At 37.3% G+C, this 18571-nt stretch overlaps 1 protein-coding gene across 1 annotated transcript in view; it reads left to right on the top strand.

Moving 5' to 3' along the window:
• Positions 1 to 18571, top strand: part of APOB (apolipoprotein B) — a gene marked incomplete at both ends in the record, with an annotated part of 88849 nt that overhangs the window by 12218 nt on the left and 58060 nt on the right. Inside the window, 12 exons of the mRNA XM_081344813.1 lie at positions 4659 to 4774; positions 5905 to 6050; positions 7924 to 8077; positions 8233 to 8385; positions 9604 to 9728; positions 9845 to 9927; positions 11656 to 11878; positions 13040 to 13267; positions 15037 to 15154; positions 15252 to 15398; positions 16761 to 16972; positions 18135 to 18375. Of these exons, the coding sequence (XP_081200939.1) occupies positions 4659 to 4774; positions 5905 to 6050; positions 7924 to 8077; positions 8233 to 8385; positions 9604 to 9728; positions 9845 to 9927; positions 11656 to 11878; positions 13040 to 13267; positions 15037 to 15154; positions 15252 to 15398; positions 16761 to 16972; positions 18135 to 18375 (1946 nt within the window). The remainder of the gene's footprint in view (positions 1 to 4658; positions 4775 to 5904; positions 6051 to 7923; positions 8078 to 8232; positions 8386 to 9603; positions 9729 to 9844; positions 9928 to 11655; positions 11879 to 13039; positions 13268 to 15036; positions 15155 to 15251; positions 15399 to 16760; positions 16973 to 18134; positions 18376 to 18571) is intronic.

Raw genomic sequence — 18571 nt, forward strand, 5'->3', positions numbered from 1 at the left:
TGACATGTTGTTGTAAGGAATTCAGTAACTCAAGAACGGTTCTGGATCTGGCCCATTGGCACACAGATGATTTATTTCACATACTTTCCACGTTAGTATGAAGTCAAGCTCGTCATCTGGGCCCAGCATAAATCTATTTCAATTTTATAGGGAAGATTGGGATAGAAGAAATGATCTGATATGTTGGATTGGTTTATAAGATGTTATAGAATGGCTTGTTCTGCTTATTTGTAAGATAGTGTTTGCTTATGGGGATCCCTTCTGCCAAAGCATTCCTTTCTTAGATTTATATCCTACTTTTTTTTTCACGTGAATCTCCAGTGTGGCTTTTGGTTGTTGTTTAAAAAACATAGAAGGAAACAACAACACAGTTTACTACTTGAAAATTAAAACTTTACCTAAATTATTGCTTAGGAGTGTGACTTAGGAGAGTCAATAGTGGTTGTATGAAGAAGACATACCATAGATCCTTCTTTAGGATTATATCCAAATTTGATGCAGAAAGGTTTGATTTAAATACCATAAGATTGAACAATGATGCGCTTGCAATCATAAATATAGCTTTCAGGGAGCAAGTCGCTAAGGCTAGCATTTGAGTTGAAAGCAAATGTTACCTGGATTCAGCATAGCAGCCTAACACTCTATTTTATCATGTATTATTTATTAACACTATTTACAGATCAGCCAGGTCTACAAGACTTTCCATCTCAAGTGTTTTTCTCAGGTGCCCCTTCATGGATTGGATAGATCTGATTTTTCCAAGGCTGCAGTACTCAAATCATTGGTCTGGTATTGTATTCGAGGCTATACTTGAGTACTTGCATTTATTTCCATATAGGATCGCCTAATTGGTACATTTAAGATAGGGTATGCTTGGCTGGATGTTGTTTGGAACAAAACAAGTTTACTGTAGTTTGTGTCTTGCTTCTTTTTGTGTCTGATGGGTTGTCATAGTTCACACAGTGAGGTTGCTTCTTTGTGGTTTCATTGCCTACTAAAAAAAAAACCAGCATTCAGCAAGATCATTTCCTCCACTAGTTTCTAAATGTTAAAGATGGAACTCACTGGCTTCTGATATAAAACAAGTTGGATTTATCAAGCCTTGGATAAACACACAAGCCTGCTTATGGGTTACATGCAATGGGCTACATTCAATATTATATGAGGAGACTTAAGAGAATTTTCCTTGCAGAGGGGTTTATTGTTATTCATTATTTTTTATAAATAACTCAAGGCCCAAACATATCCAACACACCTTCCTCCTCCAATTTTCCTCACAACAATCCTGGGCTGAGAGAGATGTTGGCTTTCATGACAAAGGTGAAACTAAAACTCACAGGCTCCTGGTTTCTTGCCTGACGCTTTAACCACTAGACTAGACCAAACAGGCTCTTGGTTTCTCAAAATTCTAGAACAGGTTTAGAATATGCATCAGTTTTGGGAGATAATTATTTAGTCCAAATTAAGAGTCTCTTTCTACAGGTGTTGACCAGCAACTGATAGACAGACACATAAATAGTAGTATAAAAGGATCTTTTTAAAAATAATGCACTCAGAGATGCATATGAATTAGATGTTTTATCTCATTGAATCAGATTTTGTAATAGACAGTGCTGTTTCTGGCTAGTATGATTTTCACCACATACATTTGCCAAACAAACATAAATTGTTGTTTTCTAATTATCCAGGCTTTTTTCTGTCTTAACTATTAATACTACCCAATACAAAAGACTGAACTCTTGTTAACAAAGGTAAAAATCAACCTAGTTTTACAGTTCAGCCAACAAGCTTTTTAACCTAACTTATCTATCCTCTGAAATGGACCACCACCTTAATACTTTAAAGTCATATAAATAGTATAGTAGAAACTCTACTACTGTATTTTGCTAATGTAGTATACAATTGGAACTGTAGGGTTTGGGTTTTTTTATTTTTTTCATTATTTTTATTATCAAGCACATAAAAAGGTTGGTTCATCTGATATTTGATTTAATACAATAGAAGCCTATAACATTAAAAAAATAGACTATACTCATTCTGTGAAGAAAGAAATTCCTGGGCCTTTGTTTCCTGTTCATAAAAGGTTTTATAGACTACAAAGGTGCTTTCACATGAATCTGTCCCAAATGTAAGACCAGACAATATCACAGGATTCTTTATTAGGGTTGTATAACTCCTTAATTGTTACTAGACAAATGATTTCTAAGCTGGAAAGTACACAATTAATTGCATTTTTATTTTACTCTACAGAATAAAATTCATTATTCTACAGAAGACTTTCATTCTACAGAAGAAGAAAGGAGTTACTTGAATAAATATTTTATTCAAAATAAAAACCCTGTTTGTTCAAGTAATTCCTTTTTAATATCTTCCTTTATGCAATTCCTTCTTTTTCCTGGCTGCTACTGAATAATCATTAAGTAAACTTTCAAGTTGGGCTGTCACAGAGTACATGCCAATATGCACAACAAAATTATACATGTTTATATGTATAAACTTTATTATGAGCTAATCAAACTTGGGAGAAGAGTGAGCAAGCCAGAAAAGTTATGTCTGTACAATATTAACTGCCTGGGATCTATGCCTATAAAGATTAATATGGTGCAGACGAATACTTTGTTTGTGATGCTCTACGGAAGCCAAACCTGGACGTTTAAAAGCAGGACCGAGAAACAATTTTTACAGTTTTGATATTAGAGAAGACTTTTGAGAATCCCATAGATAATCAAGGAAACAAATGGATCATAGGATAAATCAGACTTGTCATATTTTGGAGGCCTTAGCAAACATCTTGATTCCTTAAGAAGTCCACAATGCTGGTAGACAAGGAAGGAAGGAAAGCAAAGAGGCTGATAAGCAGTAAGGTGGCTGTGTAGGAACATGGTCTGAAGGGTCCAGTTGAAGAACAGATATTCTAGAAAACTTAAATCTATGTGGTCACCAAGAATCGATACCAAGTTGCTGGCGCATCATCAATTAACCAATCACTTAGAAGCTAATAGTAGAAGAAACTCTTTACACTCTCTGAAACATTATTTCAGAATTTAAAATCTGATTCAGATTTGGCATGGGGGTGGGGAATAGGGAGTGTGACAAAATACATGCAAGTAAGTAAATGTACATGCAATACTTTGAAAAAAATAATAAAAGCCTATACAATTTTCTGGGAGCCTATCCACTGTGTTTAATATGCTGGTTATTTTATTTGCCCAGCGGATTGCAAAAGATTTTTTTTCTCCACAACTAAACCCTTTTCCTCTAGAATAATTACAGTATTGATGTACACATTCTACTAAAACAACCCAAGTAAGTTGCCTTCAGAAACTGAAAATCTTTTAGCTTCACATACCATATGGCTGGAAAATATTCCAAGTAGAGTTTACTTTGCTTTTGGCGTATTTTTTGACGGTTGCGGAGGAAGGGCAGAATAAGGGAAGCTGCATATATTTTATTCTCCAGAGTTATAATTGGGAAATGTTGGCGTCTTGTTTTTAAGTCTTCACATTTAACAAGCAATACACACATATGAATGGCAGGGAAAGCACAGAAGGAGAAAATTGACTTGAAAATAAAATATTAGTAGAATTTGTCGATTAAAAATCACAAGAGTCAAGGATCGGAAAATACTTATGAGCAACTCTGTAAAACTTGTTTATTCTCAAATGCTTGGCTGATTACATAGCGTTCTTCTTGAGGGTCAAAGTATCCAGTGAGTTTGTTTGCTCTTTGTCCCCTGATAAGCTTTGTTTTCCAAATATAGCACTTTAGCACCATCTACAGTCAACATGGCTATCTTGCTCTTTCAGTCAAATGCAGAAATCGTTCAGAGGTTTTTTTCCAGTTTTATCTTATTAGCTTTGTAAAGGTGTCTTTGCAAAAGAAGGAAAAGAGGAAGAAATGGGATTTTTGCAGGCTTAAAATTTAACACAGGCATTATATTTAGATGTAGGAAGAAGAATTCTTGCTCAATCTATTTGAGAAAATATTAATCAATGTCTATAGAACTTTTCTTTTCAAGACCACTTCTATGGGAACTGAAATAGTAATGCATCAACCGACTACTTCCATTTAGTTGTCCCATATCATGAATACCATAGATGTGAAAGATGGTACTGCCAGATGAGTGGGGTTATACAACTCCCATAATCCTGATCCAACACGGGCATGGTAGCTAGAAGAGATAATGTTGTTTTCCAGTGCCTCTCACTATCTGTCCACATTTAAATGTAAGAGCTGGGATAATCGTAGAAAGTACTGTAACTACTTTGTGAAACTTGTTTTAGGTTTTATGCTTTCTCCAAGGAGCTGAAAACATTATGTGTACCCCATTTTATCCTCTAGAGAACCTAAGAGAAAGATTAAGAAGAACTACGTATGTTTATATTTCCAAGTCACTCCAATGACTTGTGTCACAGAATAAGATTTGGTCTTGAATGTATTCCGATGTATCCTGGCAAAATAACTATTTTTACACAGAACTGTTTATAGTATGTCAAAGGTTTTTGAGAATATAAATGACAGAAAAAGGGGGGAAAACCGTGTTGTATGTAAATAAATTATTTACCAGAATGCATAATAAGAACTGTACTTATTTTGCAATCATTTAAATCCAAACAACTGCAAGGGGAAGTTCATACAAACGTATTTATGTTTTCTAGGAGATGCAACCAGACTTAAGCCCTTTAGAAAATATGTCTATAGTTATGAAACGGAAATCACAAGTGGTGTGGCTGGAACAGCAGATTCCCACAGCGGCTCGAAAATTAAGTGCAAGGTAATGAAGGAGAAGGATCAAATATTTGCAGATTATCAGACAATACATCTTTTAAAACATACCAGCACCATAAAACTATGTTCAAACATTTCCCTAATAGACAGTGAATTCACATATGTCAGAGAGACCGTAAACCTCCAAAACTAGCACACACAAAAAAATCCTAATAGTTGTTATTATAATTGAGTTTAAATGGCTGCATTTAGCTAATGACTCTAGATCAGGACTCTCCAACCTTTCCGGACTGATGGGGCAGTGGGGGAGAGGGGCATGGTTTCGCACATATGCTGCTTTCACAAATGCAGCTTTGCATTTGCCCACTCACTCACTCACCAATTCTGAATGGGCTGCGGCCTGGCACTAGGCTGCAGACCAGGGGTTAGGTTTAGGGACTCCTCCTCTAGATCTCAAATGTGATATAAACAAAGTACAGGTGTTTAAAGTTCATTACTAAGAACTCATTCCTGGCTAAAGCTAGAGAAAAATTCTGATTATTATTATTATTATTATTATTATTATTATTATTATTATTATTATTATTATTATTATTATTATTATAAAACTCTTATTCATAAAACATGAAACTCAGTCAACTGAACACTCAAATTGACTGGCACTAATGGTTGACACGGGTTGCTGCCAGCATCCTAGGTATCAATCAGATCAGCATCCTAGGTATCAACCAGGATTGTTGTTGTTGTTGTTGTTGTTGTTGTTGTTGTTGTTGTTGTTATTATTGGCATAATTAACTCCTCTATATAATCGATTTCTCTGACCCCAATCCCATCTGATCTGCATAGCATTCTAGTCAAAACTGTGGAGATGATCTAATTTATATCAAACAATACCAGCACACTGATGAACTGAAACCCTGAATCCTAATTTTATTTAGTACAGCAGTGGCATGGGTGCTCCCCTCCTTCCCTGGGGTTAATTCCTCTGCTCTCTTTTAAACATCTTAATTACTGCAGCTAAGTAATTAAGTAGCAAGATCCCCAGCCATCTGCGCACAATCGCACTGGAAAGTAGCAGTGCTCTTCTGAAAACATCCCGCATAATGTGCTCATGTGATTCCAGACTAATTGGTTTAATAACCAGTGTTTTACACCTTTAAACTTCTCTGTTTTCAGGCTGAGCTGGAAGTTCCACAACTCCATAATTTTGTCCTGAAGATAAACCAGTGTACCCTCGAAGAGGTATATGGTATTGATGTCCAGGGAAAAGCTCTATTAAAGAAATCAAAGAACTCAGATGAATTTGCTGCTGCCATGTCCCAGTAAGAAAAAAGTCCCACCTAATTTTCTGTAGGATTCTAACGCTAGTTAAATGTCTTCTGACGTGAGTGACAGTGAATACTGAGCAATCCAACCCAATCAGAATAGAGCTGAAAGGGACCTTGGAGGTCTTCTAGTCCAACCCCCTGCTCGAACAGGAGACCCTATACCATTTCAGATAAGTGGCTGTTGAGTCTCTTCTTAAAGACCTCCAGTGATGAAGCATCCACAACTTCTGAAGGCAAAAGCTGTTCCACTGGTTCATTGTTCTCACTGTTAGGAAGTTTCTCTTTAATTCCAGGTTGCTTCTCTCCTTGATTAGTTTCTATCCATTGTTTCTTGTCTTGCTTTCTGGTGCTTTGGAAAATAAATTGACCTCCTCTTCTTTGTGGCGGCCCCTCAAATACTGGAACACTGCTATCATGTCAGTTGTGTCTCAAAGGAACAACTAGAGAATAAACTGTACAGTTCTGTTGCAGATAGTTCTTATACTATGCTCAGACATGGTGTGTTGCTAGAGTATTTCATAAGCTTTAAAGTAACTAGCCTTATCTTATCCAGAAGCCTGCTTTACTTCATATCTTTAGTGATCAGCTTTCTAATACTCTTTATGGAACCGGGGAACAGTAGTGGCACAACAGTACTCAGACTTTGAGCAGAACATCAATAGAGTTGTCTGGATGCTTTAATGACTGTAGTAAAGCATCCAGCTGCAAATCTCTTTTTCAGACATAGAGCCCCATGTAAGAAGGAAAGATTTTAGATTTCCATTCTTTTTTTTCTGAAGTTGTAAAATACAAATTTGGTAAAAAAACAGTTTTTCCAAGTCATCTATGAAAGAAATTTCTGAAAAAACCCCTCATGATTTATTTCTTTGTCTGCAAACCAACTGTTGGAAGAACAGTAACAATTCAAACAAACAGTGGTTTGAGAACAGAACTTTGCTAAACAGTTCTGGACATACAAAATTGTATGTGGACAAGGAAGGATCATGCTCTTTGTTATGACAACAGCTAAAACCTTGTGATCAGCAATTGCCACAATGCGTTTTAAACAGAAACACATAAGAGAGAAAGAAGAATTCCAGGTACAAATGGGAAAAAAATGGCCTGAGGCATTTCGGGGGAAAAAACACCTTTTTCTGAAATGCTTTAAGCCAAATAAAACCTTGGGATTTCTTGTTTTCTTTATGCATATTTTATTTTATTTTTAAAAAAAGACATAATCAGTGTGTATACACACACACACACACACACACACACACATATCCTCCCCAAATTGTAGGATACACACACACACACACACACACACAATAATAGAGTAGCTTGCAACTGATTGTTTTTATATATATGTAATGAAAAATCTATATAATGTTCTATATTAGAGAATAACTGGAGAGACAGTAAGCTAGGTGCGAGGTTATTTTATGATGTAAAAGAAGTTAGGAAAAAAATGGCAATCAGCTACTACAGTACACTTAAAGTTTTTAAATCCAGTGTAGGTTGCTTTATAATCTCTGGTGTGAACAGATTCAGTTCAGAGAATGATATACTGTCAAGCATCATAATAAGATTGAGGTGATTCATGAGGGTGGTGCAAGCAAATGGTGCACTGTGAAACATATTTAAAAAGCTGTTGAAGAGAAAAACAAGTCATAGCAATCCCAAGTGCTTTGGAGCCCCCAAGTAGAAATGGATATTAGGGAATAGGTCAAAGAACTAGATGGGTGGAAAAACAAACAGAAGACAGGATTGGCTGAAACATAAAGAAAACCATTCTACACTACAGCAGTTTGCTCAGAGGTCCCCTGTTTTATATTCTAATGTTAAACAATGCTTTTCTCTCTCTAAATATGTGATGTTTTTGTTTGGACAGATATGAGCTGAAAGTCAAGATTCAGAATGAGAAAAATGTGGAGCTATATCCTGTGGATAGTGAAGCTACACATATACTCAACATCAAAAGAGGCATCATCTCTGCTCTTCTTGGGCTAACAGAGACAGAAGATAATATTGAAACATTATCCATGGTAAAGAGCATGGCCATCCTCTTTTCTTTCAATTAATATGATTAAACATAGCTCAGTGAGCCAAGCAAATTGTTTCCCCTGTGGGAAATGGCCTTTGGGTCACCAGGCTTGCTGTAGTTGACTATAGAGAAATGAGATATTTTTTGTCTTTGTAGAATACCGTATATGGAAAATGTGACAGCAGCATTGAAGTAAAAAATAGAAAAACCAATTTAGCAGACATTGAAATAACAAGAAACCTGAAATCTTGTGAGAACTTCAACCCTATCAGAGATTATGTCAGTCCAATTGCTTTCATTAAAGGCTTGGTAAGTACATAGAGCATGACAGAAAATATGGACTATATGCATTATATGACTGAGCTACCTCACAATCTAATATTCCACAATCACTATCATTACAAAATTCAGCCATCATTTTATCAATATAATTTGATGAAATCCCTTCCCTCAGGGGTCAAATAAGAAGGGTTTTTTTGTGAGCAACCAAAAATTAAAATTAAAAAAGGGAAATGCAAGTTTCCAGCAGGAGACATGATCTAAAGTCCTCATTTTGTTTTGTTCTTAAGATTGGCCTTTCTAAACCTATGAAGTAGTATTCACAAATTACAGATCACAAATTAAATTCAGGCATTATGACTGAAATCCATTTTCTCTGCCCCACAATTACAAATCACTTTGTGGAATCACAAAGTGTTTATCAACTCTGTGACAATATGTTATTTGAAATAGTTGTTAATATAAATGACTTTTTACAAAAGATTAAATAATTTTAGGTATGATTAAATTAGTATTTTATATTATGATTTTATACCAAGGAAGAAAGAACATTTAAATGTATATTTGTATCCAGAAGGAAATGCAGCAAAAGCACCTGAACAAAGAAATTCCCGTCATCACTGGCTCACCAAAAGAGATGACAAACTAAACAAGTGGTCACAGAAATCATATTCTAGAGACAGCAGCCCTAATTGCTATTCTGATCAATGTAAACAAGCAAGGACTGTTGGAAGATGACCCACCAGCTTAGTAGAAGAAGATCTGAATGTTTCATTCTTTCTTTGCTCCGCCCACATTTGTACTAGAATGATTGGCAAGAAGACAAATAGTCAGCAAGTCCAATACACATAAAAATGCACCAGGCTTCCTAGAGAAATGGTGAAACTCTCTGTGGGTCCCTCCTCTATGGCTCCCAGCACAGGAATAACCTTTGTGGATTTTGGGGTTTCGAATCTAATTTAGCCACAATTATGTTACTGTTACTCGTCCCAGCTTCTGCCAACCTAGCAGTTCGAAAGCACGTAAAAATGCAAGTAGAAAAATAGGGACCACTCCGGTGGGAAAGTAACAGTGCTCCGTGCGCCTTTGGCATCTAGTCATGCCGGCCACATGACCACGGAGACGTCCTCGGATAAGCGCTGGCTCTTTGGCTTTGAAATGGAGATGAGCACCGGCCCCTAGAGTCAGAAATGACTAGCACGCATGTGCGGGGGAAACTTTACTTTTACCTTTACCTATGTTTTGTAGAATGCACCTTTATCCACCCTGATCAGCAGCAACCAGCATTGCCACTACACTGTTGATACAAAGAAAAAGCACATATCTGAAGCCATTTGCACTGAGAAACACTTGTTTCTGCCCTCCTCATACAAGTAAGTTGCATAAGGGTTTTTCCCGACCTCTTCCTTATCACAGTTTACATCTATGGTTGTAAACAACACCATGTTACTTTATACAAGGCTTTGTTGCTTTTTCCTTATTGCAACAGAAATCAGTATGGCATGATGGCGAAAGTCATTCAAACTCTGAAATACGAAAGCATCGCCAACATCAACACCAGGAGCATGGACGGTAAGTCTTTAGGCAATGGTTTTCATTTCAATCGACTTCCTATGGGTCATACAGGGTTGTCATTTTTTCCCTCTATTACTTACAGAGGAAAAAAGGAGTTAATATTTTACCTACCTGGTTTCCTAGAGGAGCCCTTAAAGGAAGTATTTATGTCTATTAATTCATTGAAGAATCGTCTATTATAAGGAAAAAAAATGGAAGCAGCCACAGTTGTGGTGTGCAGTATCTCATTGACTACTATGCTTCTTTAAGAGCTGTAGTAAATATTTTAAAATAATCAGTGCAAAGGCCGAATGCAAACTTTAAGAGGATTCTGTAGAAAGAGAAAAGGTGTAAGTTAGTTTGGCGGGTCGAATCCCAAGTGCCACATAACAGAGTGAGTGCCTGTTACTCGTCCCAGCTTCTGCCAACCTAGCAGTTCAAAAGCACGTAAAAATGCAAGTAGAAAAATAGGGACCACTACGGTGGGAAGGTAACAGCATTCCATGCGCCTTTGGCGTCTAGTCATGCCGGCCACATGACCACGGAGACGTCCTCGGACAAGCACTGGCTCTTCGGCTTTGAAACGGAGATGAGTCAGAAACGACTAGCACGCATGTGCGGGGGAACCTTTACCTTTAATGATTACCATACACAATACAGAGAGGGACTGTAAGCAACCTGTTTTGATTTTTAAGTCAAGACTCATGCACAGAAGGCAACATGGTCTTTGGTTCATCAGGATTAGTTAGCAGCATCCATTAACCACTGGTGACCTGAACAATGCCTTACAAATTGGACAGAGCTAATCTAAGGCAAGACTTGTGAAAAGAAATAAAGAAAGATACTGACATCTGGTTGATATTTCCTATTAGACTGATTTGGAAATAGAAGCATTTCAATCTGACATTATTCCAGTTGGAACAAGGCGGATCCACTTCTGGTTTGCTAACCTGGACATTTGTCTAGCTTACAAACAAAGAAACTTAATTCTTCTGACAGTCTCCAGGATGAGAGTTTGTATGCTTGAATAATGTAATATAAAACTGGCTATGATAACTAATACAGGTAGTCCTTGACTTACAACAATTCATTTAGTGACCATTCAAAGTTACAATGGCACTGAAAAAAGTGAGTTATGACTGTTGCAGTATCTCCATGGTCACATGAACAAAATTCAGATGCTTGGCAACTGACTCATCTTTATGACGGTTGCAGTGTCCCAGGGTCATGTGATCGCCTTTTGCAAACTTCTGACCAGCAAAGTCAATGGAGAAACTAGTAACAACCATGTTACTAATTTAACAACTGCAGTGATTCACTTAACAACTGTGCCAAGAAAGGTAGTAAAATGGAGCAAAACTCATTTGACAAATGTCTCATTTAGCAACAGAAATTTTGGGCTCAATTGTGGTCATAAACTGAGGGCTCCCTGTACTGCAATGTTAATAGTGATTGTATATTATGCTGTCTAAATATTAGTGGAACAAAGTTATGTACCTAGACTTTGCTTATTCCCTGTATGCATCAGAGGCATCCCTATTTCACATCGTTCCAGAGGATACTTCAATTTTTAGGAGTATCTTTATGGGGGCATGAGTGGCTACAGTTGGAAGGATCTGCAATTCCACTCAGGCAAAGCCAATTCTTGAACACAGCACAAACAACTACTTGTTATTCAATTGTCCTTTGAGCTGGGTAGCGATGTGATGGTATCATTTTGAAAAGATGCTCTCTTTTATTTTTCAGTTACTGGCCTGATAAAGAGAGAACTGTCTTTGGAGAATGTGGAGGCCAAACTTCTCAGGCATGGTGATGCTGTTCTGAAAAGTCTTCAAGAATTAAAAAAACTGTCAGTGTCTCAGCAGAACCATAAAAGAGCCAGCTTGTTCTACAGATTTGTTACGGGGCTCAGAAGCTTGCATAACAGCACTCTTGGCCCAATGGTGCCAAAGTTGATGGAAACTTCCAGGTATTTTGTCATCATCTGTTGACTTATTATAACATAACCCTACACTGGAAATGAATAGGCCACACAATGGATGTTAAGCTGTATTGCCTTGGCCATATGACTTGGCCGTGATCAACTTACACAATGCAATGAGGCCAATGCTGGCAAATATAAGTCAGGGAGAATAACGGGCAAAGGTTTTATTAGCAGAGCATAGAAGACTCAGTATTGCTAGGTGGGTAATCTACTTATGTGACAGGATTTCTTACTTCTCCCTATATATTATTCTCACATCCAGTTTAGAGAAAGGCCATATTTAAGAGAGAAAACCACCCACTCCCACTTTCTTTATTATTATTTATTTAAATTGATTGGCTGCCCAGTTCCATGGACTCTGGAATATTGTTGATGGACAAAGTTTTGTTGGATCAGGCCATATCTTGAATTCTTTCAAAACATTTTTTATTTCATCAGGCAACTGGATTTACTCAATATCCTTTGAATGAGCCAAAATGTGAACATATGAACCTGTCAGCCTAAATAAAAAAAATGCCCCCTTTTGCATCAAAGTTAATCTATATGTTACATTTTAAACCATTTTAAAATAACATTTACAAATATTATTTCAAAGCAGTATACTGTACAGGTATCATCTAGCGTTAAACTTGGGATCAACCTTGATGGACTTTCTTCTGTAAGACAAGTCATACCATTGTCCTCTGTGTTGTTTATTTTTGTGGATTAGAGCAGGGATCCTCAACTTTGGCAATTTTAAGACTTGTGGACTTCAAATCCCAGAATTCCTTAGCTGTCTAAGGAATTCTGGGAGTTGAAGTCCACAAGTCTTAAAAGTTTCCAAGGTTGAGGACTCCTGGATTAAAGAATGGATGAAACTTTTAGGGATTTCTGAATTCTCTAAATGATGCGATGCTTTGGCATCACTTTATAAGGAAACTAGAATGTGAAAAACTAAAAGTTTCAGCATAACTATTGGCTGATCATCACTCTAATTGGTTAATTTTTCAGAGATATTGGGAGCCACATGTTTTGGTAGCTCATCTATACAGAAAGCCAGTTAAAATAAACTCTAAGGCAGAAGCAGTGAAGACTTGGCCAATACAGAAGTATGTGAATTTGCTTTTAGACGAACTCTGTGATTTCTCTGTTTCTTTTTATTTATAGATCCATCACAATACAGGCCCTGATTCAGTGTGGAACCCCAGAATGCTTTGGAGCTATCCTTCAAATATTGAGAACTAGCAACATTGACCCTCTGGTGGCAGATGCAGTTACATTCAGCTTGGGACTGCTACCTTCTCCATGCACTAAAACAATAAGGGAGATTCTAAACATGGCTGAGTATCACCCAAGCCGAGCTTCTTTCTATGCCTTGAGCCATTCGGTGAATAGGTATGTGACAACTTAGTATAATTTTGATAGGAAAAGATGTTACCTAGGAATAAAATTTATCTATTGCAGCATTCATTAAGGTTGTCATTAGGAATGCAACCGTTAAAATAATGAATTGCTTAAATTAAGCCACCACTAACATTTTAATTGACAGAAAAACCATCTCTGATTAATTAAAAAAAACTTAAGTAAGATGAGCATCTTAGAAACAGCTCCATCCTGTTCTCACAGAGAGAAATATTGCTTGTGAGAGAATGATTAATTAGTGTAAACATATTGTATGTGAAATCTTTGAGTGTCAATCTTATTAGTTCCACATATATATACTGCTCAAAAAAATAAAGGGAACACAAGATAAGACATCCTACTATTAAATACAGTACATTGTGTTGTTTAAGTGTTCCCTTTATTTTTTTGAGCAGTATATTTTACACAACAAAGAAATTAGATCTGGGCATTAGCAAAGAAGAGCTTTATTTGTTTGTTTATACTTTTTAATTATTTACAATAAGTTACTTAAATATGTTTTGAAAATAAGCAATGTGAAGTTGGGATCACGCAGTATAGGCTGGTGGTTCATTATTCCGTTTGAGGACATGAGAACTGTTACATGAGCTTTCATTGTTATGACTTTCACATTGTGTATGTTATCGGCAACATGTGAAAAGCTGGCATTGTATAGAATGCCTAGGAAATATACAGAATGTGTAGTGTTTTTAGACAAAGAATGAAATGTCTCTGTTATTTTAATATTTTAATAATTTTAACATTTACATTCCCTAGGCAGGCAGTGTATATAATAATAACCCTAACCCTTTATTGAAAAGTGGTATATGAAGGTGAAAGAAGAAATGCAAAATACAGGATGTTCTTACTGGGGGGGAAAAACAAGAGAAAAAGACCAATACTGACCAACAAGGAAGGCTAGAATGGCATTTTAGCTGGAGTATTTTATACTTAGGGACGTGGTGGCTCAGTGGGTTAGGACAGTGAGCTTGTCGATCAGAAGGTCGGCAGTTTGGCGGGTCGAATCCCGAGTGCCGCGTAGCAGAGTGAGCGCCTGTTACTCGTCCTAGCTTCTGCCAACCTAGCAGTTCGAAAGCACATAAAAAATGCTAGTAGAAAAATAGGGACCACTACGGTGGGAAGGTAACAGCGTTCCGTGCGCCTTTGGCATCTAGTCATGCCGGCCACATGACCACGGAGACATCCTCGGATGAGCGCTGGCTCTTCGGCTTTGAAACGGAGATGAGCACCAGCCCCTAGAGTTGGAAATGACTAGCACGCATGTGCGGGGGAACCTTTACCTTTACCTATTTTATACTTTGCCAGTTTACCTTTTCGCATTGCATAGAATACCTAGGAAATGTGTGAAATATTAAGTATTTTATATGTTGACATCCCACTTCTGGCATTCTGTAGATTTTTTAGGCATTCTATAAAATGCCTGATTTCACACATATACGGTAACATATACATTCTCTCTACCTCCCAGCCGTCCAACACACACTCTTTAAAAGATGTTAACGTTGAAGGCTATGCATTGTTATCACAGACAATATCCTGTATGGTAAACATTCTAATTGTGACAATATCTCTGGTCAGTTTGTAGCAGCTCTTGATTAAAATTTGACAGAGCTACAGTAATGGGACACATGAAGTGGCTTTGCAAAAAAAGGTGAACGCTCAATCTGCCAATTACCGATTTTACATATGAAATTATCCCGCAGTTTTGAAAGATTTTTCAAAGTTTTCTTCCTGTCTTCCAGATTCTACTTCCAGAAAAAAATAATTACACCAGAATTAACAGATGTTGCAAACTTCGTAACATCTTTGATCAGCAATGAGTGTTCAGGAAATGAAGACCTCACCTACCTGACCCTTAGGGTATTTGTTTGTAAAAATACTAAATTTTAATATTTCAGATTAATATTGCTTGGTAGGGGGGAAAAATCTAACTTGTATTTTCTGTTGTCACTCACAGGCCATTGGCAATATGGGAAACGTTTTGGAAAACATCAATCCCAATGTGAAGCAATCCTTAAAACTATGCATTCGAAGCAATGCTGCATCTCTTGATATCCAGAAAGCAGCTATTCAGGCCCTGAGAAAAATGGATTTAAATGATGAGGTAAAGCAGACTATTATATAACTTAATGAGATTTTTGAAATACTCTGTTTCTGATCCGCATCAAGGAAATCTTATATTTAAAGATACAACAAATTTCACATATACTGGTCAAATTAGTTTCAAATTGTTGTTTTGATTAAAAGTGAATTCATATGATTCTATTGATTATATTTGCACATTTGGCCCCTTTGGGTTCCTGGTCTGCCGTCTGACTGCCCAGGAGGGAATCCTCCCCCTCCCCTTCCAGCCCCTCCCCATGATGCGGGAAGCCCTGCTTGGTTCCCCTTGCCAGGCCGCTATTCGATGGAGCAGGAATCTCAGCCTCTGCCTGGAGGTGTCTGGGTCGATCAGGCAGGAGAAGCACTTGGGGGTGTCTTATTCACGGCCCACAGTGAGGCAACGGGAACACTTGGGGTTCTTCAGTGAAACCCCCATTAGCCAAAGTGCAGTCAAGTGTGAGGGGTGTGCTTAATTTCCCCCCATTACTCTAGTGGCCAAAATTATGGAAACCTTTCGGGAAAATGTCTTTTTGAGCTTTGATGGCTAATAACCACTTTTTTTTAGTAGTACCTTAAAATTATATATCAATCGAAATAGAGCCTTGTTGGAGCAGTGGGCTAATGCCTCCTTAAGTAACACCAGCTGCCTGCAATTAGTGCAGGTTCGAGTCCCACCAGGCTCAAGGTTGACTCAGCCTTCCATCCTTCCGAGGTAGGTAAAATGAGGACCCAGATTGTTGGGGGCAATTAAGCTGACTTTGTAATAATGCCGCTTGGGGTGTGTGTGAAAGCCCTAATAAGCAGGCATATGCATAGAATGAAGGCTACTGCTAAGCTTGTAAGCCGCCCTGAGTCTTCGGAGAAGGGCGGGATATAAATGGAATTTTAAAAAAAAGTGGACTTTAAACATGTTCATTTTCCATAGGAATGTAGCTTATGATTCCTTTATTTGTGTTATAGAATTAGATAATCGATAGCAATAGCAACAGAAATTAGACTTATATACCGCTCCATAGTACTGTACAGCACTTTCTGAGTGGTTTACAGAGTCAACGTATTGGCCCCCAACAATCTGGGTTCTCATTTTACCGATCTGGGAAGGATGGAAAGCTGAGTCAACCATGAGTCAGTCAGGATCGAACTCTTGGCTGTGGACAGAGTTAGCCTGTAATACCGCATGCCAACCCACTACGTCACCACAGCTCTGGTGAGTCCTAAATGTGAAGCACTAAATCCTCAATGTTTCCTACCATAGCAATTAAACCAGCATAGCAAAGCAAACCAAGCATAACAATTAAACTAATCACAGCTGCTGCCATTCTGATACTTTAGGAAAATACTACAATTTTTTCTTTTATTTCAGGATCGTGGAATGCTAATTAGAGTCTTCCAGGAGGCCTCTTCCCCAGCTGATAAACGTTTAGCAGCTTATCTCCTGCTGATGAAAAACCCTTCCTCATCCGATCTTTCCAAAATCATTAAAGTTTCTTTGAGGGACAAGAATGAACAAGTCAAAAATTTCGTAGCTTCCCACATTGCCAATATCTTAGATACTACTGATTCTTACAATGAACTGTAAGTTATTTTCAAACCTGTTGAAATTGTTTCACTGTTTATCTTTTAGTTGGAATTATGCTTTTAGTTGAAATTATGCTTTTAACCTTAATGAATAACTTCATAAACTTCACAAACTGTTTCAACTTCTCCACACAATACACCGTTATAGGAATGCATGCCAAAACAACTAGACACAAGGATAGTTTCTTCCCCTGTGCCATCACCTAACTCCCACAGCACTGTCTCAGGCCTAAAGATATTTACCCATGTAGTAGGTTGTATTGCTATTATCCATGACATCTTCTCATATTTCTCACCTGTCATCTTTCCTACTACCTTCTCCTATTGGTACTATATGTTTTGTTGTTATTATCTATGACCTATCACTTTGTTGCTTGTATGTACACTGAGAGTTTATACACTGGAGACAATTCCTTGTATATCCAATCCCACTTGGCCAATAAAGAGTTCTGTTCTGTTCTGTTCTGTAACTTTGGTAAAGTATGATTCCATAAGTGGATGTTCTGTGAGGCCAAAATTAAATGGACTAACCTTAATGTTTTTGTATGGGGGCTAAAGAGTAACTCTTACCAGTTGAGGCATGTATCAAAGAGAGCTACACAAATCAAACGTGGACTTGCCCTTAAATGAAAAGATTTTTCCAAATTCTTTGTGCAATCTTGGTGCTGTTGGAATTTCTCTTGAAAAATGAGGTGGGCAGAAGGAAAGTCTTAAGTAAAGTTGCTCCCTTTGGGAAGTAGTTTATTAATCTGAACTGTGAGGCAAAAATTGTCCTAATTGAAGGGAATAAGGAGTTTTAGGGGGAGGGGAGTGCAATTTTTTATAGTGTTTTAATGTCAAATAAAATCTTTTGTTTTCTGAGGATTCTTAAAGCTCATGATTTTATTTAAAAAGTCATTTTTAAATTTTTGACCACGGTTTCCTTGATAGGGCTGCACTGAAGTAGTAATTCAGAATTTAGTTATAGGGTCTCCCCTTCAGATCACTTTTTTTCTCCTTCCATCTGAAGTTAATACACCAGCAATCCAGTTGGTAAAGAAATCCCTAGAATGATACAGTAAATTTACATTAGTGGAAATTACCTCAACGCTGTTAGGATAATTTTTTTAACTCTTTTTTGCTTATTTTTTTTTAACAACACTGGATATTCTGTAATCAGGCTCAGGATCAAAATTCAGGAGGCGCTTAAAGGAAACCAGATGCTGACAGTCAAAGACTTCCAAAGATTTTCACAAAATTATCAAGTTTCCAAGACAGTGACTCCCCCGTGGTCTGCGGACCCTGTCACAGCAAAATTGGAAGGAAATCTGCTGTTTGATCCAAGCAGCTATATAGCTAAGGAAGCCATGTTGAAAACAACACTAGAATTATTTGGGCTGAAACCTCTGGATGTATTTGAGGTACAGCAACTTTTAGATGCTTTTCTTCTCCTTTCTTCCTGTTTATTTTTTTTCTCTACTCCTTACTAATATTGTTATCAAAGTATTGTGTTATTTACCATTTCATTTAAATACTAGTTTGGAACTGAAAGCTCTCAACACAGGATATAAGTATTGAAAGTCAACTCTATATAAAAATTGTATCCAACAGGTATAT

This window comes from Vipera berus (genome assembly GCF_964194415.1).
Source record: "Vipera berus genome assembly, chromosome: 1".
Classification (NCBI taxonomy): Eukaryota; Metazoa; Chordata; class Lepidosauria; order Squamata; family Viperidae; genus Vipera; species Vipera berus.